Below are 27,663 nucleotides of genomic sequence, written 5' to 3'. Positions count from 1 at the left end.
TCTATGGTAAAATCATCTGCTCAGAGTGAGAGGATGGAGAGGGTTTTCAGGTCAATGGAAAATCCTGGAACAAGTGCTGTAGGCGAGAAAAGAAAAAGGTTCAGGAAAGAGGTTATGATCGGGCACTGAGGACCTAGCTGAGGGCCGAAACTGTAAATGTGTAAAGGAGCCTATCGATGAGGAGCATACACATATTTTACAAATATTATATATTGATGAAGCTTTATGTCCCTGCAGCTATATTGAAACCAGCATTAATGCCCTAGGAGTGATCTGGAATCTCTCCCCCTACTTTGTGTGAGCTGGGTTTGCTGGAGTGTTTATTTGATTTTAATTAAGTTTGATGGGCTGTGAGGGTTTTCATTACTTGCTTTGACTGCCGCCGCCACCCGCCCCCCCACCATAGACTCCAGTCACTTCTGTCTGGGTCCCTGCCACAGCCTCCCCTCTCAAGCCATCCTGCAAATTAATCGCCCTCAACGTCCATCCCACCATATCTTAAATATCTCCCCAGCCCCTACAGGCTCAGCGCCAAAGTTTTCATGCTGACGCTTATAACCAGGGGCTTCACTACCGCTCCGGCCTTCTCTCTCCCAACTACCCAGTCTGGCTGCAGTTCTTTTTTTGAACCCAACCTTGTTTGCATGAACAGACCCAGGTCCATGCCTCAGCGTCTTAGGCAAGTTGCTTAAACTCTTTAGAGTTTTCTCTTCTATAAAATAGTTAACATTATCTGCTTCCCGGGAGGATTGAATGGGTTACTGTGTGTAAAGCACACGGTATAGGACTGCTGAGCAGAGTACAGGTGTTTAAGAGATGGTCACTGGAACTAGTATACGCATTACTTTAAAAAAAAAAAAAAAAAGCCTGCTGTGTGATGATGCAGTTATTGTAGTGACCAGCACACGGGCCTCACACACAGAAGACACTGGGCCCACGGCCATTAACATTGCTACTATGTTCTGCTTTGGGACGCATCTCTTGGTTTCCAGTGCACTCTTCTTTGGGCTTACCTTAAAAGTCAACTTGTATCTTAGAGTCTTAGAGTCTTCAACTTACGTTAACATTCAACATGCATCTTGTCCCTCAGCTAGACAGAAAGTTCCTGGAGAACAGAAATCGTATCCTCTGCTTCTTAGTACCCCACTCAGGGTGAAGCACATAGCCTTCCACTTCAGGAGGTACTAAATCATTCCTGGTTGATTCCCCTCTTAAAGGGAAGGCTTCTCTCTCCTTGGCTCCCTAACTTCTGCCCATCCATCAAGGCCCCCTTCAGCCCTGCCTCCTCCATGAAGCTGGCCGGTGAAATTGATTTCTTCTTTCCCTGAAGGTCTATGGCTCCCACTATCCTGTCATATTTTGTCTTAGAGCTTCTAGACTATTAGGACAGGCAGAGCTAAGGGAGAATACACATGCAGTCCACCTCGCTTTCATCAGTACTCATTTTATAGCTTTTCTAACCAGACTGGGGGACTGCTGGGCTATACCAAAGGTCTTTATCACAAAGAGGAAGCAAAGGTTGAGGTGGCCAAATACTGGTATTTCAACCACTGGGACTCTGGACAGCTTTTCATAGGGGTTCTGTCTCCAGTGGCTTTGTGCTGGAAAACATCAGAGCCAAAAACAAAAACAAACACTACAGCACAATGAGCTACCACCTCATGCCTGTTAGAATGGCTATTATCAAAAAGACAAGAGTGAACAAGTGTTGGCCAGGGCGTGGAGAAAAGGGAACCCCTGTGCACTGTTGGTGGGAATGTAAATTGGTGTAGCCACTATGGAAAACAGCATGGAGGTTCCTCAGAAAATTAAAAATAGAACTACCCTATGATCCAGCAATCCCACTTCTGGGTATTTATCCAAAGCAAATGAAAACACTAACTCAAAAAGATATCTGCACCCCCATGTTCATTGCAGCGTTATTTACAATAGCCAAGACATGGGAACAACCTAAGTGTTTATCAATGGATGAATGGATAACAAAAATGTGGTATATATATATAATATATATACACACAATGGAGTATTATTCGTCCATAAAAAAAGAAGGAAATCCTGCCATTTGCAACATGGATGGACCTCAAAGGCATTATGCCAAGTGAAGTCAGACAGAGAAAGACAAATACTATATGATCTCACTTACATGAGGAATGAGAGAACAGAGGCGGGGTAGGGGAAGGGTGAAATGGGTGAAGGTGTTTAAAAGGTACAAACTTCCAGTTATAAAATAAATAAGTCCTGGGGATATAATGGATAGCATAGTGACTATAGTTAATAATGGTACATTTGGAAATTACTAAGAGGGTAGATTTTAGGGGCATCTGGCTGGCTCAGTCGGAAGAGCATGCAACTATTGATCTTAGGGTTGTGAGCTCGAGGCCCACATAGGGCATAAAGATTACTTACATAAATAATAAACTTCTAAAAATATATTTTAAAAAAGCTCTCGGGGCACCTGGGTGGCTCAGTAGGTTAGGCATCCATCTTTGGCTCAGGTCATGATCCTGGGGTCCTGGGATTGAAGCCAGCATCCAGCTTCCTGCTCAGCGGGGAGTCTGTTTTTCCTTCTCTTTCCCCTAGTTCCTTCTCTCTCTCTTTCTCACTCACTCTCTCTCAAATAAATAATCTCTTTAAAAAGTTTTTTAAAAACTAAAAAATTTAAAAAGTCCTCATCACAAGAAAAAAATTGTAAGTATGTGTGGTGATGTTAATTAGACTTATTTTGGTGATTACTTTGCTATATATAATATAATATATTATATTATATTATATTATATATAATTATGTTGTACCCCTGAAATTTATATAATGTTTGATGCTAAATAAATCTAAATTTTAAAAAGTGTGCAAGACTGTTGAATCACAGATCTGTACCTCTGAAACAAATAATACAATATATGTTAAAAAAAAGAAGAAGAAGAAGAAGACAGCGGGAGGGGAAGAATTAAGGGGGGGAATCGGAGGGGGAGATGAACCACGAGAGACGATGGACTCTGAAAACCAAACTGAGGGTTCTAGAGGGGAAGGGGGGTGGGGGGATGGGTTAGCCTGGTGATGGGTATTAAGAGGGCACCTTCTGCGTGGAGCACTGGGTGTTATACGCAAATAATGAATCATGGAACACTGCATCCAAAACTAATGATGTAATGTATGGTGATTAACATAACATAATAATAAAAAAAAAGTAAAAAAGTAAATGAGAAAAAAAATGCCGAGACCCTCCGCAGCGAGTAAGGGAGGCAGGGCAGGAGGACGTGGGGCCCAAGCCCAGTTCTGAGCTTTGACGAGCTGTGTGGGGCCTGAGCACCAGCCCAGACCTTGCCCGGCCTCTGCTGCCATGTCCAGACACTAAGGGACCCCACCAGTGCTCTCAAAGGGATTCCCTCGATCTGCAGTTGCAGGCACTAGCTATGCCTCTGAGCTGTATGTTAAGGGACAAATTGAGTCAAAAGAGCTTTCTCCCTCTCTGGTCATTACCTGGCAGGGGTACTTTAAAAGCTTGTCTGATCCTTCTGCCCATTCTCCTATCAGGCATTTCATTCAATGGACATAAAAATGAGGGTACCCCAGGGCAAAGTCTGAACCATTGAAATGCCCACCCCCCAGCCCCATTATCACTGTTGAACCTGGGTGATGGATTTATGGAGGTTCTTTATGCTATTCTGTCTACTTTCATACAGGTTTGCATCTTCCATACTAAAAAAAAAGTTAAAATAATGATAAACCCACCTCATTCCACCCTTTCATGTGCTAGATACTCACTTTCTAGATGGATCTCATGAACCCCCCCCCCCCAACACACACAAAAAAGTTATTGAATCTTTAAAAAAAAAAAAATCTGGAAATTGTAAGGATGCACTACTTTTTCACCTTGCACACTAGAGAACAGAGGTGTGAAGAAAGGCACAGTGGGGTCTTCGGGGGCAGCCATGAAGCTTTGAGCCCCCTCCTCCCACGGGCTCCATCACTTTGTAATGGTGTCAGCTAGGATACTACCATCCCCAGATCCTTGCCTGCTCCGGTGTACTGTTGCCAGGCCCAAAGAAGGCCATCTAGGCCTCCAAAGCACTTGGTCCCCATGTAACAGTTAAAGCATCCTTACATTTGTTGTTGCAGGTGCAGGGCTAGAGAGAAGCTTTAGAAGGCAGGAGAATCAGACTGCACAGCCTCGCCCCCAAGATTCTGGTTCAGTGGGTCTCAAGGAAGGCCCAGCGGCCTACCTTTCCATCAGTCACTCAGGTGCTCCTTGTGTAGGTGGTCCACACCTTGAGAAGCCCAAAGGAAGGGTTTGGAACAAGCCGCAGGGACAGCAGAGGGGGGCAAACCACTCTAGACTCTACTTGGGAAGAAAATCCATCTAGCCACAGATTCAAAAACTTCCAAGGTTGGGGATGGGGTGTCAGTTTCTTTCCACTGCCAGATGGGACTGGGAATATGGGAAGGAGAGGAGCATGTACAAGGAAAACTCTACTCTTACAGCCTTTTCCAAGCCAATACCCTGTCCTTCATGTACATGCTCATATCGTATTTCTATTTTCAACATTTTACCCAGAAAAGTCTCCTCAGAACTCACATGTCCTGCCCTTCCCAGGGCCTATAGCTAAATCTCCCTATATTGCCAGGGGGAAATTTTTAGAATGTGGATTGGATCAAGCCACTTCCTAACTTGAAACCTCTACAACTGCTCACTGTTCTTAGGGAAAAGTACACATCTCTAAAATTCCCATCAAGGCCTGTGTGTTCTGGTCCCTCTGACCTCTCTTACCATATCATTTTCCCCCGTTCTCTGGTGCTCCAGCCCCAACAGCCTTTGCTGATTCCTCCAATATGCCACAGGACCTTTGCATGTGCCATTCCTCTGCCTGGGATAAAATGTCACCTCTTCAAGGAAACTTTCCCTCAACACACTAGACCAGACTGGTATTCCCTGCTCTACTCTTTCACTTTCCAGGCCTTTCCAACATAACACAGATCCAACTTTTATTTATATACCTATATGATTAGTGTCTGTCTCCCCAGCTGGACTATAAGCTCTGTAAAGATAGGGCCCAAATCGGTTTTGCTTGCCATTGTATACCCAGGGCCATAATAACGGGTACATTATATTTGTTCTACTACTATAAGATAAATGCCAAGTGCACTATGGTCTGGAGAGACTTGTGAATGAAAAAGAGAAACAAGACACAAGCTGGAGAAATTCATGATGTACATGACAGGCCAGAGTGAGATGGTGCACTTTCTCCTGGACGTGGGCAACTGAGAATCTTCTCTATTATCACAAGAACAGTGGTCACCGGACACCACAAGATCTCAGGCTTTAAAAAAAAAAAAAAAAAGCATCTGTCCAGAGGGCAATGAGAATGTAACTTATCCCTCAGGGAATATGGGAGCTGGAAAAGAGGCCAGAAAAGACTGAGGACCAACCTCCTCAGTGCCCTTCCTGTCGTCTCTCTGGACACGTAATTTTGTCCCTCGGTAGCGGGCCTCAGAGAAAGCAGGGAGGAGAAGGTCACAGACTGAACCAATCTTCCTCCCTCCTATCTGGAGCCACCGAAACAGGCGAGCTCAAGTTATCTTCGTGCACCCTTCTTTTCCCCAGAGAGGAGTGGGGGGTAGGGCGGGCGGGAAGATCTAGAACAGTCAATTCAGAAAACAGGCTGGTTTTTCTTCTGGGTCATCAGACACATGCCCATTCAAGGGAGGCAAAACGTACTGAAGTTTAGGTTCTCTGACTAGGCTACTGAATCCCATCAATTACACCACGTGGAAAAAACTTTGGACAGTTAAAAATAACATAGGGGTCTGGTGTTTGGAAGATCTGGGGAGTGTGGAATGCCAGCTTGTCAAGTACAGAGCGCCGCCAACAAAAGCGTGTGCTAGGAACACGTTTACACACGCCCGCAGGGACAGGAGGGCCACGGACGAGCAGGGTTCCCACCCCCGCACCAGAGCGCAGACCGACTCTCAACGCCGCCCACTCCGGTCCAAAGGACGTTCAAGCCCTCTTCTAGCTGTGGAAAGGGCAGACTTATCCGGGAAGGAAGCGCTTTCCTCCCCCTCGGAGGAGGCAGCAGTGGGTGGAAGCCCGAGCCAGGAGTTCAATCACGTCCGAGTCCGTTCACCTCCGCGTGTTGTGCTTCTGCATCTGTGACATTCGCGTTCTTTCTCAGAAGGGCCCACTATCGGCACCAATTAAGTGGCAGGCAATAATCGAAACCTGGACAAAACATCCCACAGATAAATCTTTCCCAAAGTCTCCTCGCACATTTCTTCAAAGAGTAAAAAAATACATTAATAATAATAATGCCATAGAGTTCTAGAACTTCTTTCTTCTAAGGAAATCAGAGGCTCTCTTAGTTATGATCTCATTTTCCTTAAGACGACAATGTGGGGGAAAATCAGCCAGTCCATCTTTCCATCTAATGGATAGAAAAACAGGGTCCCCGTGAACATCGAGTAAGAGGGTAATATGGGCCAACTCTTCTAAGCACTTTAACATTATTAACTTCTTCAATTCTTCCAACAAACCTTGGAAGGCAGACACTATCATTACTACTTTACACATGAGGCAACTGAGGCACAGAGAGATTAAGAATCCTACCCACCATCAGGGGCCTTGGATTTGAACCCAGACTCTTAGAGCTCCAAAGGCTGCATCCGAGCTCCAGGCCACATATCCCCTGCCTGCCACGCTGCTACCCCTGGGACAGAGTGTTGGAGCTTCCAGAGCCCAAGACTCTAAGGAACACTGAGGACTGGCGTGATGCCCAGCCTCCCCCTGAAAGCCAGCTCCCTGGGCCCCGGGCCTTCCTGCAGGAGGGAGTGGGCAACACATAGGTGGACCACCTGAATGGGTCACGGGGGTGCCCATGTGCCTGGGTGGCTGTGAGGAAGCCCTACCTGCAGGATAAACCAGCTCAGTCCTCCCAGAAGGAAATACCATCCTAGAGATGGGCAGTCCCCCTCCCCCCCGATTTGAACCACGGAACTAATCCTCGGGGCACCAGGCTTTGATTGAGCTCTGAGGGTCAGCATTTATGCTTTCCTCCCTTGACCAGATTTGTGTATTTTATTTATACCATTTATGGGTTATCGCTGTTGTTTTGAAAGAAAAGGCATGGTGACTGAAGGAGAGAAAAGGGGAAAGACTTTTAGATCTACTGCTTGGACAGGCTTCACCCTTCAGTCCTGCCCTACTAGACAAATCTGCCCATGCATGGGCCAGGGCTGTCCTATACCTGCCGGGATGGGGGGCTCACACCAGTGCAGGCCCCCCAGTGTGTCCCTTAGCCCCCACCCCTCTGGGAGGAGCCTTGAAAAGGACCCAGAATGTATTACCAAGGAAACCAAGAATGAGGATTCCATTCAGCCTTAGTGAGGGAGCCTGTGGAGGTAGGCAATCCTCCCTGTTGGGGGACACCCGAGGACAGCCCAGCCTCCCCCTGAAGCCTCTCTTGGCCTCCGAGGTGTTCAAGTACGTCCCAGGAATTGGCTGCCCAACTGGGACTCCCCCCAGAACAACCTGGTGCCAGGCTCTTTCCCATTTTTACCTTCTGTTCATGAACCACCTTTCCACTCCCATCCAGACAAACAGGTCCATTTGCTCCCCTCCCCACTCCTTCCCACCTGGCCTTTCCTCCCCCAGAAAGGAAGGGGATTCTCGAAGGAATCACTCAAATGCTTCCCAAATCTCTGTTCACTTCCCTTTCTGCCTTTCCCCATCCTCACCCTCCGCTGGTCCTCTGAGCCTGACCAGATCCCATTGTCCTTTTCCCAAACTCAGCTCAAAGCCACCACCTCCCTGAAACCTTCTCTGACACCCCAACCACAGGACACGCTTTCTCTTCTCCGATTTCACAGACCCCTGAGGGGCTGGCCCGCTCATTTACTGCAGTGTAACCTCACACACCGCATTCCTTCTCACCTGGTTTGCTGTGTGCAAGCTTTGACCTTTTCCTCCTTCCCTCTCCCCACTCCCACATGCACGAGATTGAGTATGCCCTCCTGGGGACAAAGCAAATACTCTTTCCTTCTTTTTGTGCCCCTTCAGTGCTTTTTGATCAAGGTGCAGTGCCCAAGGAAAAGGAGACAGGTGTCAACAGGGCAGGGACAAAGGGGTCAGAAGGAAACCGAAGCTGGAGATACAAACCTTGACATTAGGCATTAAGCGGAGTATTCCTCTATCTAGGGCTCAGAGAACGCTGGGGAGGCTTAGGTCTGAGTCAAGAAGTGAAATAAGCAGCAGAAACAAAAAGAAAAAGAAAAAGAGTGGGCTTTTCTTTCCTGGAAATTTCAAAAGCCACAATACAGCCTGAAGGAGAGATGCCAGGAAGTGGCCCAAGGCTGCCTGATGTGGGTCTTGGAGAAAGGTGGGAATATTTCAGAACTTTCATATTGTCCAGAGTAGTTCATCTGGGCCGAAAAGGAGACAGGAACTCCAGGCAACACGGGGCAATAATAAAGACTGTTGCCATCAACCAGAGCATCTTTTGTTCTGTATTTCTCAGGAAACTGATCCCATTCCAGGCAGGTAATGGGTGAGAACAAATGATGGCCAGAAGAGGGACCTATACTATGGGGTCCTCTCAGTTTGGCAGGTTATCAAATAATAAAACAAGAATCCTCCTGCTCAAAGGATAGCCAGGGCAAGCTTGGTCTCAGAAGGTTCAGCCTCATGAACCAGTCAGGCTCCATCCCTCCGCTAACGCTAACTGAGATCTCCAGCCCCTGTGATGGCAAACAATGCCCCCTGGTGTGCTCTGGACCAGGGAACTATGGGAACTTTCCCGAATTTCACAGAACTCTATAGATTAGCGTTCATCTCAGCCACCCGGTGCATAACTGACCTAAAATTGAATGATCCAAACCTGTTTCCCATCCCCCAGAGATGTGTGTAATTAGATAAAATGAGGACAGAATATGTATAAGTATCTGTTATACTGGGATGGCTGCCCAGAAAGGAAATGAACACCAGGAACCGGACGGCCCTGTGTGAGCCCTCTGCACTGAAGAGCTACACACTGGGACTCAGGCACAGTCACTTTGAGAGAAAGTGCTAGTGCAGTATGACCTTTCTGAGTTGACAAACACTTCTGTACAGTTATGCTCCTCCAACCTGTGTTTTGGTGCACCATCAGCATTTTCTCTGGCTTTCTGCACTGAAGGATGTCTAGTGGACCAGAATCTGATTCAAAACTTGACTCCAGTAGCCCATCACCACCCCTGGTCTTTCACCTTACTCCTGACCCAGAACCAGGCCTTTCCTGGGTGGTACCTTCTCCCAAACAGCCCCACCGCAGAATGATTTGGAGCACGGAAAAGCAGTAAGAGGACATACAAAAGTTACACTGATATTTTTCTCTCTCTTGATATGAAAAATGAAGGCCCCCACATGATCTCCAGGTCATCATATTTTGTTTCACTGTCAAGCGAATTTATCTGCATTGAACGTAGTTGGGACAATGAGTCGTAGGGAAGGTTATATGCATGTAGGCATTGGTACTATGAAAGTACACAAAAGGCATCGTTTCGAGGAATATATATCTGAAAATAGCTACCGGGGCCATCATTATCTCCAAAACTCAGTAGGACAGGTCCCAGCATTGGGGTAAACCATTATCGTATTCTCATCTTCTGGGCTCCTCCATCTTAAAAACTCATAAAAGTCCTCAGGTATAAATAAGGCTACAGGAAATCCCATAACATATATAGCTGAGCACATTGTAGATGCTCAAGAAAAATGTGGCTGATTTATCAGTGGCTGTTCACAGAGTTTGGTTACTTACTTCATCCCCGAAGGAGAGCAAAGTGAGAAGACTTGTCTTGGCTTCCCAAGACCAAAGCGAGTCTTAGCTCCACAAAAATGAAGTGGTGAAGAAACAAAGGGCTAGAATCAATGACTCCAACATTCATCACAGCCAAACATGCCACATGCAAGCAAGGTCAAGCTGGTGCCTGTTTCTCAACTCCTGAAATTGAAGAATTTGGAGAAAGGAATTCTGCTGCCTTTTCCAAACTCCTGCAGTCAAGAAAGAGAATGGGAAACATGTCAACCCTAAAGGGCTGGAGGCAAATTAGGTAGAAAGAGCAGTATGTCTGCTTGCAGACTTCATTTGCTCAGATAGTCCATATGTAGTTATGCAATGCCTGCTATGCTAGATCCTGGGAATAGACAGGCCCAGGTAACAACCATCCCAGCCTTCCAGGGCCTTATTCCAACTAACCAGAGTGAAGTAGTTCAGTGACCAAGAATGAAGAGTATGCTTGGGACAATAGGGCTGAGGCAGGTGTGGCCAATTCTACCTGAGGGTCCACAAGGACTTCACTGGAGAAAGGGGGGCCTCCAAAGTGCCTGGAAGTTAAGCAGGTAGGTGCTCATCGAGGGTGCCTGGGGCAGGGTGGGGCTGGAGGAGCCACAGAGGTTTGGTAAGAGTATAGCGGAGGATGGGGGACGTGGTCCCTCTGAGCAGGGATACAGGAGCATCATTTTAGGATCAAAAGTTCACCCACACCCCACATTCTGAGGTCCTTAACCTGGAGCCTGTGGACCTCTAGGGCATGCACGGATGGGCTCTTCAAGGTCCATGAACCCCATATGCAGATGCTCACATCTATATGCATTTTTTCTGGGAAGACAATCCACCACTTCCACAGGATTCTCAAAAGGGTCTACGGTTGCCAAGGAAAGGTGAGGAAGAAATATTCCACAGGACATCGAGTAGCCTGAACACCACAGTGTGGAGAGGAAGCCACGGTTTTCTGTCTCTGCATCCCACATAGAGTTTGGTCTCTGACATGTCCTAGGTTTTCAGAAGGAGCAGACCTAAAAGGATGAGGGGCAAGGAGACGGGAAGAAATCACCATTCTCGTCACCAACACAAACATCTGTGTGTACTGACTGTGTGCCAGGCACTGGGCTAGATTTTAAAAACCAATACGTCTTTCCGTAAAGACACGTGGAAATCCGTCTTCCTGGCCTCCTACTCCCAGAGCTAGGATTGCAAAGCCAGGTCCCTAAATGTGAATACGAGTCACCCAGGGCAATTCACTGCAATCCCCAGATCAGGCTCAAACTTTAGTTGGCAGTTGCCTAGCAACAGGTAACCCCGAAGACACAACACCAAACCGAGATACCAAAAAGGCATTTTGTGGATAAGCTGGTGCTGAAAAGAGCCCCCACGCAAGTCTGTCTGCCAGGTCTCTCTGGGATGCTAGGGGAAGGTGTTGACTTTGCAGCCAAAAGGAAGCTGGAGGGCAGAGCTGGGAAGGTGTGCGAGTGATGGTGTGTTCCCCCCAATCCACCTGCCCGCAAATTGGGAAACAGGCACAGGAACACGGAACTGAGGGTTGAGGGAGAAGGCAGCCTGAGTAGAGAAGGCAACTGGAGCCTCTGCACGTGCTCTTCCAGACCAGACCACACATACTCTTCCCAGCTGTATCTAAAGCCACATTAAGTGGCAAAGATCTGACTTGCCCCTACATTCAGCACTCCCCTTAAAGGCATCACCAGACCTCCACCTGCAGCTAACTGGGGACGGGGGGGGGGGGGGCAGCTTCCTCCCTTCCAGAGGCAGCAAGCCTGAAAGAGGCTAAGAGATCTTACTTTCTAAAATTCCTTTTTTTTTTTTTTTAATGGAAAGCTCAGAAATTCCTGCAACTGAGTCAGATGAGCCTGGGATTCCGGAGACAAAGGCTCTCACCCAAACCATCACAGAGGCCAAGAAAACTTGGGTAGACGGGGCCTTCTTAGAACCCGTCCACCTCTTCTCCAGAAAGGTCTTGGGGGCTGTGGGAAGGGGCAAAGAAATTACATAGGTCTAGAAGCGGTTCAGGAAGAACAAATGCGGAAGTCAGACAACAACAAATAAGGCGGGTATAAATCCCGATAAAATATTAAAATCATTAAAGGGCTGCTGCTCCCTGAAGATTGGGAAAAATGAAGAGAGTTAATTAAAAGCAATCTCCAGCACTGCTGAGCCAGCCGGCCCTGATAAATCAACAGCTGGGGCTGCTGTGGAGGGCAGTCAAGGGGCTGGGCGGGCGCGTTACCGGCCGGGGAGGGGGGCTGCTGCAGAAACAGCAGTGACGTCAAATTGAACCCAGCGACTTACAAGTTTCGTGTCTACTAAATATTTTATGGCCACTGAATAAAGTTGTGCTCCGATGGGGAGAAAACGATCAGCGAACAAAGAGGGAAGAAGATAATAGATGAAGAGGTACTGTTTGTTTGATTCAAAACATACTCAGAACTGCGATGCCAAGCATCTCTGATCTTGCCCCAAATGCAGAGGCTTTCGCTTTTTTTTCTCTCTCTCTACCTGATCTGCACAGATAGCTGCATCTTCTCCGGTCCCTCTACAAAACCCTGGGTGACACGTTTGTCTAGGGCGGCTGAGGGAGGTAGTGCGAAGTCAGGGAAAGGAACAGAGAGAGGGCAGTTAGGAAAGACCTTAAAAATGCTCATCGCTGACTTTTAGCACCAAAAAACAAACAAACAAAAACAGACAAAACAGACTTTTAGCACAAAACAAAAACGTCAGCAAAAATGGAGGGAACTTTTTTTTCTTGCTTGCTTTCTCTCTCCCCCCCTCTTTCTTTCTCTACATCCTCCCTTCCCCCTTTTTTTCTGCAGTCCGATAAAGTTTTTGTTTTTCATTTTAAACAAAAAAACAGCTCAGAATTTTCAGGCTCAATCTAAGTAAAAAACCAGCGATTTTCAAAGTGTTACAAGAACAGCCCTTCTCTATTCTAGGGGAACCCTCCGGCTCTTCCTTGATGGAAATATAATCAAGAGAAATGATTGGGGGAAAGTGTTTTTTCTCCTCCATAGAATTGGGATTGGAAGGGGAGTGTGTGCATGGGGAAACATAAGGAATTATGCATTTGGATATGCATTTTAATTAGGTGGACAGAAGCAGCCGCCTGTTAATTTTTCTTGCTTGTTTCCACTTAGCATTCATCACAGGCAGAACCACCATAGAGCGCTCCCACGATAATAGATGGTTCTGCATTGGCTAAGTCCTCAGGGAAAATAATTAGCAGGAGAGAATATATTCTCTCCACTCCCACTACCCCATCCACCCTGCCCTCCCCCATCCCCAGCACCACATTTCATTTCCCCTCCCCACCCCCCAACCCACAGTGGTTTCCCTAGGAGAAGCCTAGCGGAGCAGTTAACCTCCTGGCTTACAAGCACTTACTTTGCCCTGCCAGAGAACCAGGGTCTGGAAGGAGAAACAGATAGCCTGGAGGCCTTCCTTGGAGGTGAAGGTCCTAGATGCAGGGAGGGAGGCTACTCTGCTGCTGAGGTCTGAGTTCTGAGTTCTGGGGGGCAGGCCGGCCATCGGTGTTGGCCAGGACAGGATGAAGAAAGCCCCAAAGAGGATGAGACAGTTCTCCCTGAGACCAACTGGCAGCAAACAAAGACATGTAAAGAGTTGTTAGTTGAGGATAACGGGGGCCCAGATGACATTTTTTACTCAATTTGCTTTTACAAAGTAAAAGAATGTTGTGGTGTTGTAGCAAGCTTGAATGTGAAGGCTGGCGATCAAGATGGAACCCTCTAGAATTTTGACCCCCGCCACAATGCGCTCCATAGGCTACTTTTATATAAAGAATCAATTCAGGCAGCTGATCTCCTGTGTCAATAGCACACCCTCCTCGTTGACCAGCCGACTGAAGCTCCAGCCCCACCTCCACCGCTTCTCTCTTCCTCTCTTCCTTAAAGTCCCCTTGATAGGAGTCAGAGACTGCCAGATGACTGAAGCCCAAGTTCCGGGAAAGCTCTCCCCTCTGCCCTCCAAGCTTCTGTTTCCTCTGATTTTGCGGCTGACTCCGTTCAGAGCTGACAATGGGAAATGAAATGAGGGCTTCCCCTGAGCTCATATTCTCACCTATTTCAAATCCAGACAATGGGGAAAATCCCAATGAGATCTTAAGACTATTTACACACAGCTGGATGAGTGAGGCTTTGCATTTCCTGAGAAACAATGATTAGGCTTGATGTGTAAGGCCATACTCATTTCATTTATTTGAGTTTTAATATATTAAAACAATGTTTAACATATGAGGTATGGTTGACTCTGAGAAGGCCTCAGTCAGCTACCTGAAACTGTGCCGTTCTCCTAGTAACACCTCCCATGTACACTTTACACCTTTGGAAATGTTTTCACATCCATTATTTCATTCAGACACCTTGGGGGCCGAGGAGGGCTGGGTGTAGGAGGAAGGGAGGAGAAAGGAGACCTCCCAAGCTCTTCTCGCTGAGGAAGACGATCGGTCTGATTTACTCTTGCCTTTTTAAAGCTGCCCCATCCTCCCCGTGCTCCCTCGCCCCCTGTTGCCAAATGAAACTTCCACCCTGCCCAGGAAACAAACAAAACCTTCACTCCAAGATTCACCAGGTAACTACTGCTACAGCTCCTGGAGCCTCCCCAAACCCAAACCCTGACACCCCACGTGCCCTCCAGAGGAGGTGGAGCCGAGGGGAAGGCAATCCGCCTGGCTGGGGATTAAAAAAGAGAGTCTTTGGGTTCTCAAAGGATTTACCCTTCAACAAATAATAGTATTCCTATAGGGGAGAGGGGAGAAGGAGTTTGCATTTTACGATACTATTAGTATTTTCCCCTAAGTTTTTAAGGTGGGGGTTGCCTGTACTATTTAGAAATGTAGTCCCTGAATTTTAAAGAGTCTAAAAATGAAGGGCTCTAGGCATATACCCCAGAGAATTGAAAGCAGGCCCTCAGCTACCTATACACCCATCTTCATAACAGCATTACTCACAATAAGTAAGAGATGGAAGTAAGCCAAGTGTCCCTCATCAGGTGAGTAGATAAACAAAATGTGGTATGTACATACAGTGGAACATTATTCAGCCGTTAAAAGGAAGGAAATTCTTGGGGCGCCTGGATGGCACAGTTGGTTAAGCATCTCAGTTTCAGCTCAGGTCCTGATCTCAGGGTTGTGAGATGGAGCCCCACTTCAGGCTCCCTGCTAAGTGCAGAGTCTGCTTAAGTTTCTCTCTCCCTCTCCCTCTGCCCCTCCCCCCTTTCACATGCACATGTGCTCTCTATCACTCTCTCTAAAATAAATAAATCTTTTAAAAAAGGAAGGCAATTGTGGCACATGCTACAACATAGATGAACCTTGAGGACATGATGCTAAGTGAAATAAACCATCACAGAAGGACAAATATTGTGTGATTCCACTTACACGAGGTGCTTAGAAGAGGCGATTCAAAAAGACAGAAAGCAGAATGGCTGTTACCAGGGATGGGGGAGTGGGGGAGGTGGGGAGTTATTGTTTAATAGGTACAGAGTTTCTGCTTGGGCTGAGAGAAAAATTCTGGAGAGGGACTCTATCAGTGGTTGCACCACATTATGAATGTACTTAATGCCACTGAATTGTATACTTTAGAATGACTACAATGGCCCATTTACATGTTACAAATGTTAAATATACATGTTATGTATATTTTACCACAATGAGAAAAAAATTAAGGGGTTGCCTCTGTCTGCTGGAGGTCAGGGTAACCATTTTGGTTTCTCTTTTATTTTGCCTGAGAATCACAGTTTGGGCTTCTATGAATTCTCTGATGGATTCTGCAACCCCTTCTTCCTCCTTTAGGCTTGTAGAAAATTACCAAGGGAGTTTTCAATCAAAGGAAAGCCTGATAATAACACCCCCAGAGGAATCTGGGATATTCTGGAGGCATGTCACTAGAGGAGAAGGAGGAGAGGCAGTGAATTCTAGTTTAGATAACTGCTAATACCTACCAGGATACAGCCTGCCTCTGTATGGTTGCTAGTCACCTCTATTCCCTCAGCAGTGTTACACAGGGTCCACTAGAGGAAGCACAGTGAGACATCAGTACAGGTCCACCTGCTTCAGGTCACTAAACAGACAGGTATCTGCAGCTGCCCAAATGGAAGTGAAGTAAGCACTTTTATTTCCATGTTAATGGGACGGGTGCAATAGGGAAGGAGGGGGGTAGGTCCAGGGAGATTGTGGATAAATGAAATCCAAAGGAGAACAATCTTTTGCTTGCTTCCCCTCCTCCCTCCACACATTTAAAGAAAAGAAGCGGGGGGGGGGGGGGGAGAGGGAGACAGGTGTTCTCAATAATTCCAGTCTTTTCCACAACCCAAAACTTTATCTGAGTGCTAATAAACAGCAAAATAGGCCAGATAGTCTTCCCACTTCTCTCTCTTCTCTCCATCCTCTGGTTGGGGTGCTAATGAGAAGAAAAGTGTTCACAAAGGAGAATCAGAAGGAAAGCCCATGTTCTAAATGGCCCACCACCTGGTCCTCAGCCTTAGGCCCTGAGAAGGGAAAGGAGTGCCATCCCGGTTAGAACCCCAACTGGTAGCATGATGGGGCAGGACTGAACCCGAGCAGATGAAACTAACGAAGACTCCCCCAGTCTTAACAAATCCCCTTTAGAAACACTTTAAAAATAAGAAAGAATTTGAACTTTGGGCCCTAACTGCTCCCCCCGCCCCATCCTAATCGACCATAGTAAGAGCCACCAAGCTTTTGACCAGAAAGGAATTTGGGCAATCAAGGTGCATCACCCTCATCTTAAAGACAAGGGATATGCAGCTCAGAGAAGCTCTGTGTCCAAGATTCAGTAGCAGTTTGGTGGCACAACTCGGAGCAGGTCCTCAAGTCTCCAGATTTCTCTCTCAGAGCTTTTTCTCCTCTACAACGCTGAAGTCATCCCAGCTACCAAGACTAGCAAGTGGTGAGACACGAACGTGGAAGAGGGACACAGTTCGCGATAGGGCCACAATGATGGCAGGTGGAAGGTTGGAGATGCGAAACCTCTTCTGGTGGAGCTTCCAGTGGCAATCCATACACACAGCAGGTTTTCAAAGTGAATAACGACAAAAACATGCTCATTTCACAGCAACCTGAGATGACCACAGTCTCTGGATTCAGCGGGGGAGGAGAAGGGGCAAAAGGGGGATTAGACATGTGCCATCATTGTTTCCCAGACTCCTATCCAAGACCAGGGTGGCAGAGGACTCACTGTGGGCTATTTGAACCCCATTATTAGGCACTCTGAGTCTAATCCCCCCCGCCCCTCCCTGCTTCCAAACGTAGGCCCTAACTCTTAGCCTTCTCAAGGCTTCTCTCTTCCCTTCCCATCCCCCACACCCCTACTATTCACAAACACAACCTAGAAATTCCCAACACGCCAGCTCCTCTTTTCCCACCCACCCACCCCCCACCCAACACCTCTAACCACTGCTTTTAAAACTGATGCAAATCACAGGCTTCAAAAACCTTCCTTGGGTGACAGTTTTACGATGCTAAGCTCCATTCATCCATATGGTCTGACAGACTGTGAAACACTAGTAACCGGACCAATAAGAAAAACAAATTAGAAAAACACCACAACACCTCATCTCGTCCTAGTCACTCACACAACTAAAGAAAACTTTGGAACTTGCAATAGATCATAATATCAGGCTCTCTCCCTGTTAAACGATAATCTTTTCAAAGTTCCGGACCACACAGAGGTTTTATCCGCTCACCTACTGCCTTCCCACCACCCCACCTCACCCCACCCCACCCCCAGACCACGCTTTATCTTTCTTTGTTAAATAGCTACCTATTTAAAGACTATTTCGAGCTAGGATCATGCTTACATAGGCCCCTGCTGGAAAAACGGTGCCAGAACCCAAGTAGAGGCAAAAACTATTTCAGTGGTTAGGGCATTTCTTTGGCCAGGGGCTTGCCACATTTGGCTACATTTCTGTCTTCCACTGACTTTCAGAACACTCAAAAACCACAAAAGTTACTTTGCAGAGGTTGGGATAATAAACAGACCTGGATTCTGTGCCTTTTTATGACCCAGCCCCCACCGCCACTACAAATCAGCGGAGGCTGCACTTTGAAAACAGAGAAGTCAGCCTCAGTTTCCTTTCTGTTTCTGGTGCAAAACAAAGCCTGCTGACCATAGCATTTTATTTTTTGCATTGATCTGAGCAGATGGCTCTGAAACCGCTTTAGACATTATGGCCTTTCTCAGATGTATCCAAATTCCAGCTACCTGCATGACTGCATAAACACAGAGGAATATGAGAGGTCTCCAATTAAGTGGCCTCTGAATGCCAGCCCACCTTAGGGATCTCAGCAACTCCCATTCTCCTGGCCGTCTCTGGATGTCTCCCAGGTGGTCTGCAAGGCAGGCTATTTTCAGAGGTTTATCCTGTGACAATGCCTCTACTTGGGTTCGGGCAGAAATTAACATCCTTCATGGGTGTATCGTCAAAACCAGACATTCTTCCTGCTGAAAAATAATGTGTGCTAATGAAGTTTGGGGAATTCAGGGTTTTTTTGTTTTTTTGTTTTTTTGGGTTTTTTTGAGTAGCAACCAGAAGCAGATGGAGAAGGTGGCTCTTAGGCATCTGTTGGCTTAAAATATCTGAGGGTCCTTTTTCATAAGGGGCTAAAATAATGTCCATAAAAGGCTACAAGTTCACAAAGTCCCAACCTCCATATCTCCCACTTAGTACCTACCCACGTTCCCCCACTCCGACCGAAAGAGCTAAGAGGAGATTAGAACCAGGAATGTGCCCCCCCACACACACACACCCCTTCTTCTCTGATATCTAAACTGAGTGCCACAGCAAGAGTGAGGTCTGGCTTGTAAGTGGCCACAATTGCACAACTTTCACAGGCACCGAAACCACTTTAGATTATAATACAGTGTATCCAGATCATAGGATGTATAAAGAGATGAAGATTTGAAGATGGATGTATAAAGAGATGAAGATTTGAAGTCCATCTACACACATGACCTGCTGTTTAACCTTGGCTAAGTAAGTGTGTATTTACTTCTCCCAGAATTGTTCCTTAATAACAAAACAGATATAGACACATACCTCCAAGCAAGGGAAACTCCTTACCAAAGAAAGTTTCAAAACGATAATGTATTTGTATGTTCACAGTTAGAAGCATGACAAAATAGTTTGCTGGTCTCATTCTTTTTAAACAGTTACTTGAGGAAAAGCCCTGTTGGTTTATATAGAATAATTAAATAATAATAACAGTTATTCTTTTCTAAGCTGGCAGTTATAATAATAGATACATATGTGCATAATCAAGTCTGGCAGAAGGTGGCAGACATTCCCAGTTAAGTGCATACAAACCAGGGTTTTGATAACTTAATAAAAGAGGAAGTTGTCTAAAGCGTTGATAGCAAATTTGGGGGAAGGTGGTTTACTTGAACTAGAATATTGAGTAAGATTAGAATTTATATTAAAAGCATCATGTTTCCTAGGTATGCAGAAATCAACCAGAATATGTTATGTGACTTCTACATAGACCTTTACCAAACCCATATCTATGTTACCTGCATGGGTTTTACCTCACTACATGGCCCTTCTCTTGCTTGTCCATGTAAGAAATGAGGGTTACTCACACATCTAAGCTCAGACAATGTAGCTGCTAAATTAAATAATGTGTAATACCCATTTACACATCATACAAGTCTATCAATGCTTTTAAATTCTATTTGTCCAGATGTGACTGCTTGGTTGTGGGGCCACCCGCCGTGTCCTCTTTGTGATCTGATCAGTCCAGGCGGCTCCTGTTTCTGCCTCTAACACCCTGTTGGGCAGTAATAAGATGTTAAAGGCGCCAACAGAGAGAAGCCAGGCTGTCAGCTTCAGAGAGGAAGGGGCTGAAGGGTCCAAGGAGGAGGAATAAGAAAGGGAGTTGAGGGGAGATCAAAGACAGGCAGGAAGAAAGCCAAACTGCTAAGAGAGGAGATGTGGTTCCAGGAGCTTGGGACCCTAAGGAAGACCCCAAAGCAATGAGATTCAAATTGTACCATCCAGTCACCCGAGCTATTGAATTATTAAATGTCCCACATGGAAAAGCCAGTATAATGAAAAATAGTCCACACTCAGGGTAGGCAGAGCCCCACGGAGGTGTTGCATGAAACCTGAGCTTGTTTCTCCCCAGCATATTAACCTACCACCACTTTATTCCCCAATCCTAGAGGAAACCTTTGTGTGACTGGTTTCTGTAGGGGGCGTCCGTGTTGTTGGCTTTTTTTTTTTTTTTTTTTTTTTTTTTTTAGGAAAGGGAGAGACTGACTCGGCCGCACACAGAGAAAATGCTAATGTCGTTCAGCTCTGTTTCATTGTCAGGAGGGACACAAGAGGATAAAAACCTAGCTCTCCAAACCATTCTCCCTGCTCCCCTCCTCCCAACACCACCATCCATCCCTTTAGCGGGATGTGTCTCTGCGCTTTGTTCTAATTTATCCCATGCATAATTTATTTACGTGTGTATTGTTTCCGACCAGCAACTTTTAAAAAACAAATGAAATGTATAAGATGTTTCATTAAACAAGTTGTTTCCAAAAATAAAGGCAGATGGTGTAGGTCTCCCAATAACAACGCGTGTGCTCCTGCATTAGGAGTTTAAAACCCGTCCGGAGCGCCGGAGGCTCGGCTAGTTGGGGAGAGGGGGTGGGTACTGTTTACACCCCCTTACCTCCAGGGAAAGGGTTTGGGATGCAAAAAGGAGGGGCTAATTAAAAATGACCACTCAACTCCCATCTAGAAAAACCAGGCAGGGGTGTTGTGTATATGCTAGCGCGTGCGTGTGCGTGCGTGCGTGTGCGTGTGTGTGGTGACACAGAATTACAAAACACCTCATTGCAACTGTCTCTACACAAAGTACAAGTATAATAATTCAAAACTAATTCCACTAAACCAGCCCGCTGCTCTGTCCCTTCCTCCACCTCTAACCCCACCCCACTCAGACACCCTCGCCAAACACGCACCCTTCTGCAGTTCAAAAAACAAACAAACAAAAAACTGGAGCGAGCTGGGAAACCCTGGAGCGTAGAGATACTGCGCCTGCCCGCGCGTGAGCGGGCTCCAGGGTAACGATGGTACCGCTTTCCCAGTAGGAAACAAACCTGGCGCACATATGAAATAGATTTCTCTAACTTGAGTTTACCAGGTGGCAGCGGCCCGCCTATGTGATTTCGGCTGGAAATGGGGAAACTGCAAATCAGCTGTAGGTTCGGTAGAAACTCAGCATCAGCGGTGTGGCTGCGCGAGCGACCGGGAGCGAGGATGCGGCGAAGTTACGCCCATTTATTCTGCCATAAAACATTTTCTTTCTTGGGTGAACGCTGTGGCGTTCAAGAGCAGTGTACCCGAGCTTGCGAGCGAGAACTAAAGCCGGGAGGTTCTCTGTGATGAACATCAGCTTCCAGGATCCTCTTAACGGCAGCTTTAATATATATGTATATGTAAAACTCCGATACCGGGGATATTACTACCTTTTTCCCTATTACTGATGGGAGATAAGCTGGTGCAAACACGTCCGATTACCCTCGCGCGTTCCTTCGCGCTAGGAACCCCCCTGCCGCCCCCCCTCCCCTGCCCCCGGTGCGAACCTGGTTTTCAACTCCAGGAGGACCCCGGGGTGCCAACGCGGTGTGCTGAGTTGAAAGAACCTGCACGGCATCGGCCACACACCCGGCAGAATTCTGCATGAAACGCCCCCCACCCGCACCTCCCCCTCCCTTCGCCCTCGGCTTCCAGCCCAGCTGGAAAGTCCTGGTCCCAGAGGCGCGGACCGCGACCCACGTCGCGCGGCGATCGGGAGGGGAGCTCTCCTCTGCCAACATCATTGCCAATAGCACCCCTTGTAGAGCGACGCTAGTTTTCAGAAGCTCCGCGATCACGATTGGACTTGGCGACTTAACAGTTCCACCGACTGGAAGGATGGAAGAAGGAAGGAAGGAAGGAAGGAAGGAAGGAAGGAAGGAAGGAAGGAAGGAAGGAAGGAAGGAAGGAAGGAAGGAAGGAAGGCAGGCAGGATGAAAAGGAGGAGGAAGGAAGGCAGGCAGGAATTGGCTGTCGGACCCGGGGACTGGTCCCCGCATGTCCTCACCCAGCCCGCCCCCCTGCGTCCGGGATCTGGGCGTCCGCTCAAAGTCTCCCGGCGGCGGCCAGAGGCACCTGCCCCTCGCTCTGGCCGGGAGCAGAAGCTGCCCGCTCAGACGGGGAGCCCCAAGCTGCCTCTTCGCCCGCCTCGGCTTTTCACCCAGAGGAGGCGAGAACACCATTCATAAGACCTGCAGCTTCCCTGCGTCCAAATCAACCCCAAGTTAACCCGAGTCGTTAATATACTACAGCCAGTTCGCCCACAAACACACACACACACACACACCGGTGACCGCCCGGAGCGCAGTCATGCTCGGGGGGGCTGCCCCGGCAGGAAAGCCCCGGGCAACCACCTGGGCCGCAGGGCTCCCGGGACCCACTGCTCCCCCTGCGGTCCTCCCAACTCCGGAAGGTTTGCACAAACTCCCCGCAAGCGATCGGAAGGCGTAAAGCGCCCTGCAAACTCCGGAGCTGCCACGGTCCGCTCGCCCCGGCGGACCCAGCAGTCGGGCAGGGGCTGCGGACTCAGGAGGCGCGGGGCTCAGCCAAGTGCACCCAGGCGGCCCCTGCCCGGCGCTCGCCCCCAGCTCCGCCGCCCCCCGCGCCGCGCTCGCCGCCCCGCGAGGCCGGGCACTCGGGGGACCGTGCTGTCCCCGAGCTGCCCACGACCGCCCTGGAGAGCGCTCGAGCGCCTGGTTCCCCTGCCGAAAACCCCTCTCGGTGCGTCCTCCAATTAAGCAGAACACAAATGTAACAATTTTCTTCTTGTTAATTGCATCTCTTGACATTTCTGCGCGTTGGGGGGAAAAAAAGAAGATGAAGAAGTAAGAGCTGAAAGAAAAGAGAAGCCCCGCCGCGGCTGCAGGCGCCTGCAAGCGCAGTGCATTGGCAGCGCTCGGCACGCGGAAGGCGCCTTTTTTTTCATATTGAAACCAGGCGGAATATGTACATTTTTTAGTCTTACTTACGCTTTCAGGGGGTTGTGAATGACAGTCGCCATTTTGCTACAATGTAACAGAATATTGTCTGTCTCAGAGTTCTAAAGGTTCGCTCAGGGGAAGCGGAGAACCAATCAGAGCACGGGATACCGGCCCGCTGGCCAATTGGCGCTGCTGGTCGCCAGATGGGCGGGGCCTGCACGGTGGTAGTTATTAGGGGAGCTGTCAAAGCCCAGAGGTCACTCCCTTTTGTAGAGCCCGAGAGCAAGCAGGTCTTAAAGGGGCAGTACCGCGCGAGCAGCTCCTTTTCCGATTTGGGAAAGTGGAGACGCACGGGAGAGTATTCTAATTTGGCTTGAGCCCCTACTTTCTGAATAACTGCAGAGAGTTTGCGCTCCTGGACAGAAATATTTAAGTATTGCCAACAAACCACTGAACCCCATTCATTAGCTTTTGGCTTTGCTGTTACGTTTTTAATCCCCCAAAGGGCAAATCCCCTTGTTCCCGTGCAAAAGTTGGAAGGCTGCCGTTTCGTCTAACAAATTACTACACGTGCCCAGCCGTTTGCTAATGCTCTGGGTCCTAAGGCTTTTTAACATTCTCATTCCCGTAGTGTTTTCTTTATCTCAGCCACCTTCCCTCCCTCCCTCTCTCTCTTTCTCTCTCTCTCTCTCTCTTTCTTGGAACTGCTACCGCCGTTCCTGGCGACTCCAGGACAGCAACTCCCCTCCCCCTGGAATGTCTCAATGTCAGGCTCGCTCCCTCCTGCAGCCAGGGCTTTCGTTACGTAATGCGCGGTGGTCACTCTGCGCGATTCCCCACCACCACCTCTTCTCATCTACACACACCGCGGAAACTTCTGAAACGATCAGATTCCGGCCGGCTGGGGAGCCAAGTGGGACCTGGCGCTCTGACCTTTAGGCTTAGGAACAGACGAGGTTTAAGGAAACTTTTGGAAACGCTTTCTGCTACTAGGAAAGAGTAACTTGACAGAAGGTGTTGCCAGAGTCTCTTTCGGGGAGTAGCACACGCGATTCTGGCGTCACTTTTCACTACTTAGATACAAGGTGGAAAAATCTGCTACTGAATAATCCGGTATAACCCGAGGCTTTTGGAGTCTGTGTCTGCTCCAAGTCAGCGTGAACTCCTCACTGGCGAACCCCTGACAAAATTGGGAGACTTCTGTGAAGCCAGGCTTCCACTGAACAGCCGGGAAGCTCCCGGTGGATGAAATCTCACTACATCATGAATAGGGGCCTCGTTAGCATACAGAAATCTGGCTAACATCCCAAAGTTGTTTAATCAGGTCAAATAGCTAAAATAGCGGAGGAGGGGTGAAAGGGGGAGAGGAGATGCCAAATTGCCAGTTCTTCAGAGCTGTGCCCTCTCACTTCCTTTCTCAGGGCTCCTCAAGGCAATGAATTAAAAAATAATAATAATAAAAATAAAATAAAGCTCCAGGACTTTCAGAGTTCAATTCTATACACTATTCAAGTTACAGAAAAACAGAACAAGGCTGAATGGGTATGTGTGTAAGACTTGAAATTTTTAACTCCTTTCTCCTAGTTAATAGCATAGGCGAGTCCTATAGATTGCTTTGTAACTCCTTTGCGCAGCATCTTGCCATTTGAAAATAAGTTATCCATTTTTCTAAAATTAAAGTTTAAAAAAATCCCTTTCTTACTAATTTGTCAAGGGAATGGTTCAGAAGCTAGTTCTTGGCCTGAGATGGGATTTGAGAACATCAAAAAGCAAGCACTGTATTCAGACCCAAGAACTACGATGAGTTTGAAGTATCAGCCAGAACTCCCACCAACCTCTTTGAGATATCAAAACCACAGCAATTCAGACTGGAAGACAACAGCATATTTTAATATACACAGCTTGATAAAGGAAGCAGGAAATGTGGAGCCTACCCTGAATGAGGCTTACAGTTTAATAGGAGAGGGAAGACAAATTCATATTACAAATTTAAAAAATATATAGACTCTCAGCATGTATAATTATTTAAAATGTGTTAAGGCCCAGATGCAGAAACCAGCATAATTCCTAACTACCTGGCATACTTGAAAATGGCAGATCAGATCTGTCTTCACTTTGAGAAATTTTAATCTAGAACTTAAACACTTAAGTTGCATTTTATAATGATTGAACTGAAAAAAATAATGAATTAAAGACAGAATTTTTTAAGTAGGATATGCATGCTTTTTATAATCTAATGGAATGTCATTTTAAGTCTACCAGTGGTATGACTTTTGAGTAAACAGAATTGTTGTGAATCTACCTTTTATAATTCTAAGACATGTAAGAGTTATTATCTTAACTTTGGTTTTTATATAACAGATCACATTATTTTTTTGCCAATGGTAAGGCAGATTCTGTCAGTTTGCAAATGGCCTGATCCCTCTACAGTGAGGCCAGATTTTCCAAATAGGGCTTAAAATGTACTGATCCCACCCCACGAAAAGGCATATATTTTTTGCCAGAACACTCAAAAGCAAGGGTGTTTAGAGTGGACATGTTTAAAGGAGACTGGAATCTTGAACAGTTCTGGAGAATGTTAAGTTTTACATTAATTTTGCAAAGAAGTAGTATATATGGTTAGAGGTGTGGGCCTTGAAATCCACTTGCCTGAGTTCACCACTTACCAGCTGGGTTATCTTGGTCAAGTTTACTTAGCAACTTGAATGTTTTGGTTTCTTCATCTGAAAAATGGCAATAATGATGGAACCTACTTCATATGGTTCTTTTTTGAGACACATATCAAGTGTCTGGCACATAGAAAGCTCTCAATACATGTTGATTATCATTTTTTATTGAGATATTTAATTCCTTCCTGATTGCATAAGGAATGTAGGGGATCTGAACAAAAAGACACAACAAAAAGTAAAACTGTTTATCAAGTTTAGTTTTTTAAACTCATAAATTCAAGAAGAATGAACAAAGAACAACTTTCATGAGAACAAAATAATAAATCAGACTACTTCAGTTAGGAGCCATATAACTACTTAAACCCAAAAAATGTCTTCTTGCTGATTGTGACATCAAGACGTTTTTAAAATCCCATCTCTAAAGCTCTATAGATATTCTATAGCTATAGATAGATATAGATTTAAATACACTCCATCCCTCCCCAACTCTTTCCTTCTTTTTTGCGGGGGGGTATAGTTGCCCATCTCTTTCATCTTGATTCAGCGGTTGGGTAGCTTAATCTGGAGGTTAGAGTGGGCCCAGAATAACCACTCTCCATCTCACCTGGAAAGTCTAGAGCTGTGCTATCCAACGTGGGAGCCGGGAGTCACATGTAGCTACTGAGCATTTGAAAATGTGGCTAGTTCAAATGGAGGTGGGCTGTAACTGTTAAGTACACACCAGATTTCATAGACTTAGTACCAAAAAAAGAATGTAAAATAGCTCATTAATGATTTTCATATTGATTTCACATTAAAATGACAATATTTTGGACTTACTAAATTAAGTAAAAAAATGTTATTAAAGCTCATCTCATCTGTTTCTTTTGAAATGTGGCTACTAGGAAATTTTAAATTATTCATGTGGCAGGTGTTGTATTTGTATTATACAGGATTGCTCCAGATAGTGTGTGTGACCAGGAGAGGGAGGATGAGGACTTTCTCCATCATGTTAATCCATGAAAGGCTGAAATTCAGCCTTAATATCAGTTAGCAAAACTCCCTGGCCCAGTTCAGGTATGTGTCCAACACCACCATCCAAAGGATCACTGGGGGTGTGACCACAGACCCAAGGACCCAAACCACTAGGGGCACCCAAATCTGTTTTCTTTTAAAAAGTTTGAGGGCTGGGGCACCTGGGTGGCTCAGATGGTTAAGTGTCTGCCTTCGGATCAGGTCGTGATCCCAGGGTCCTGGGATCGAGCCCCACATCCGGCTCCTGGCTCGGTGGGGAGCCTGCTTCTCCCTCTCCCTCTACTTCTCCCCCTGTTCATGCTCTCTCTATCTGTGTCTCAAATAAATAAATTTTAAAAATCTTAAAAAAAAAGTTTGAGGGCTGTTTCAGCAGACCATGAGTCAAAGCTGTGAGGAGATGCCCGTGCAGAAGCAGGGAAGAATGGCATTTCTGTAGCAAGTGTTGGCCTTTGTGGCTGACTTTTTTTTTTTTAAGATTTTTTTATTTATTTATTTGACAGAGAGAGACACAGTGAGAGAGGGAACACAAGCAGGAGGAGTGGGAGAGGGAGAAGCGAAGCAGGCTTCCCGCAGAGCAGGGAGCCCGATGTGGGGCTCGATCCCAGGACCCTGGGATCATGACCTGAGCCGAAGGCAGACGCTTAACGACTGAGCCACCCAGGCGCCCCTGTGGCTGACTTTTTTTGAGGCACATCAAAATAAGAGAGAGGGCGGAAGGAGATGCAGAAATCACCAACAGCCAAAGAGTTCACTTGAAAGAGGAAGTGTGCCACAAAAGCCATCCAAAATAAATGCACTACCTAGCAGTCTCGGGGAGCTGAAGGAGTTTTAAGTCCTATGGGCATTTAAAAAATAAGAACAAGCTCCCACCCTCAATCCCTCTATTCATCCACAGAACAATCAGTCATGGCCTTGGCAGCTGATTGGCCATGATTGGCCACACTGGTTCCCTGAGATCCAGAATCAGCTCTGGTATGTTCTAGACACTAAGCCGAAAAGGGGGCATCAAAACTATAATCTGGTTTTCTCTTCTCTTGGGGATATGGGTGGAGAGGGTCTTACTCCCCTCACAATATCTCAAAGCACAGAAGAAAAAAAAAAAAAAAGTCAAGTTCTGGGTATCTGAGATGCTCCCAGGGC

The 27,663-nt window shown here is 46.8% G+C and overlaps 1 protein-coding gene across 3 annotated transcripts in view; it reads right to left on the bottom strand.

Annotated features, from left to right (window-relative positions):
• DPF3 (double PHD fingers 3) overlaps positions 1-22,930 on the bottom strand; it is a 246,733-nt gene extending 223,803 nt beyond the window's left edge. For all 3 annotated transcript variants that reach the window (XR_003515591.1, XM_027569208.1, XM_027569209.1), the window contains exon 1: positions 22,889-22,930. Coding sequence is in view for 2 of the 3 variants with exons in the window: in XM_027569208.1 (XP_027425009.1) it covers positions 22,889-22,920 (32 nt within the window). In the remaining variant the exon portion in view is untranslated. The remainder of the gene's footprint in view (positions 1-22,888) is intronic.
• Positions 22,931-27,663: the final 4,733 nt, after the last annotated feature.

The sequence above is a fragment of the Zalophus californianus genome, chromosome 6 (genome assembly GCF_009762305.2).
Source record: "Zalophus californianus isolate mZalCal1 chromosome 6, mZalCal1.pri.v2, whole genome shotgun sequence".
Classification (NCBI taxonomy): domain Eukaryota; kingdom Metazoa; phylum Chordata; class Mammalia; order Carnivora; family Otariidae; genus Zalophus; species Zalophus californianus.
The sequence above is the reverse complement of the archived record's forward strand: the minus strand, read 5'-3'. Positions and strand labels throughout refer to the sequence as shown.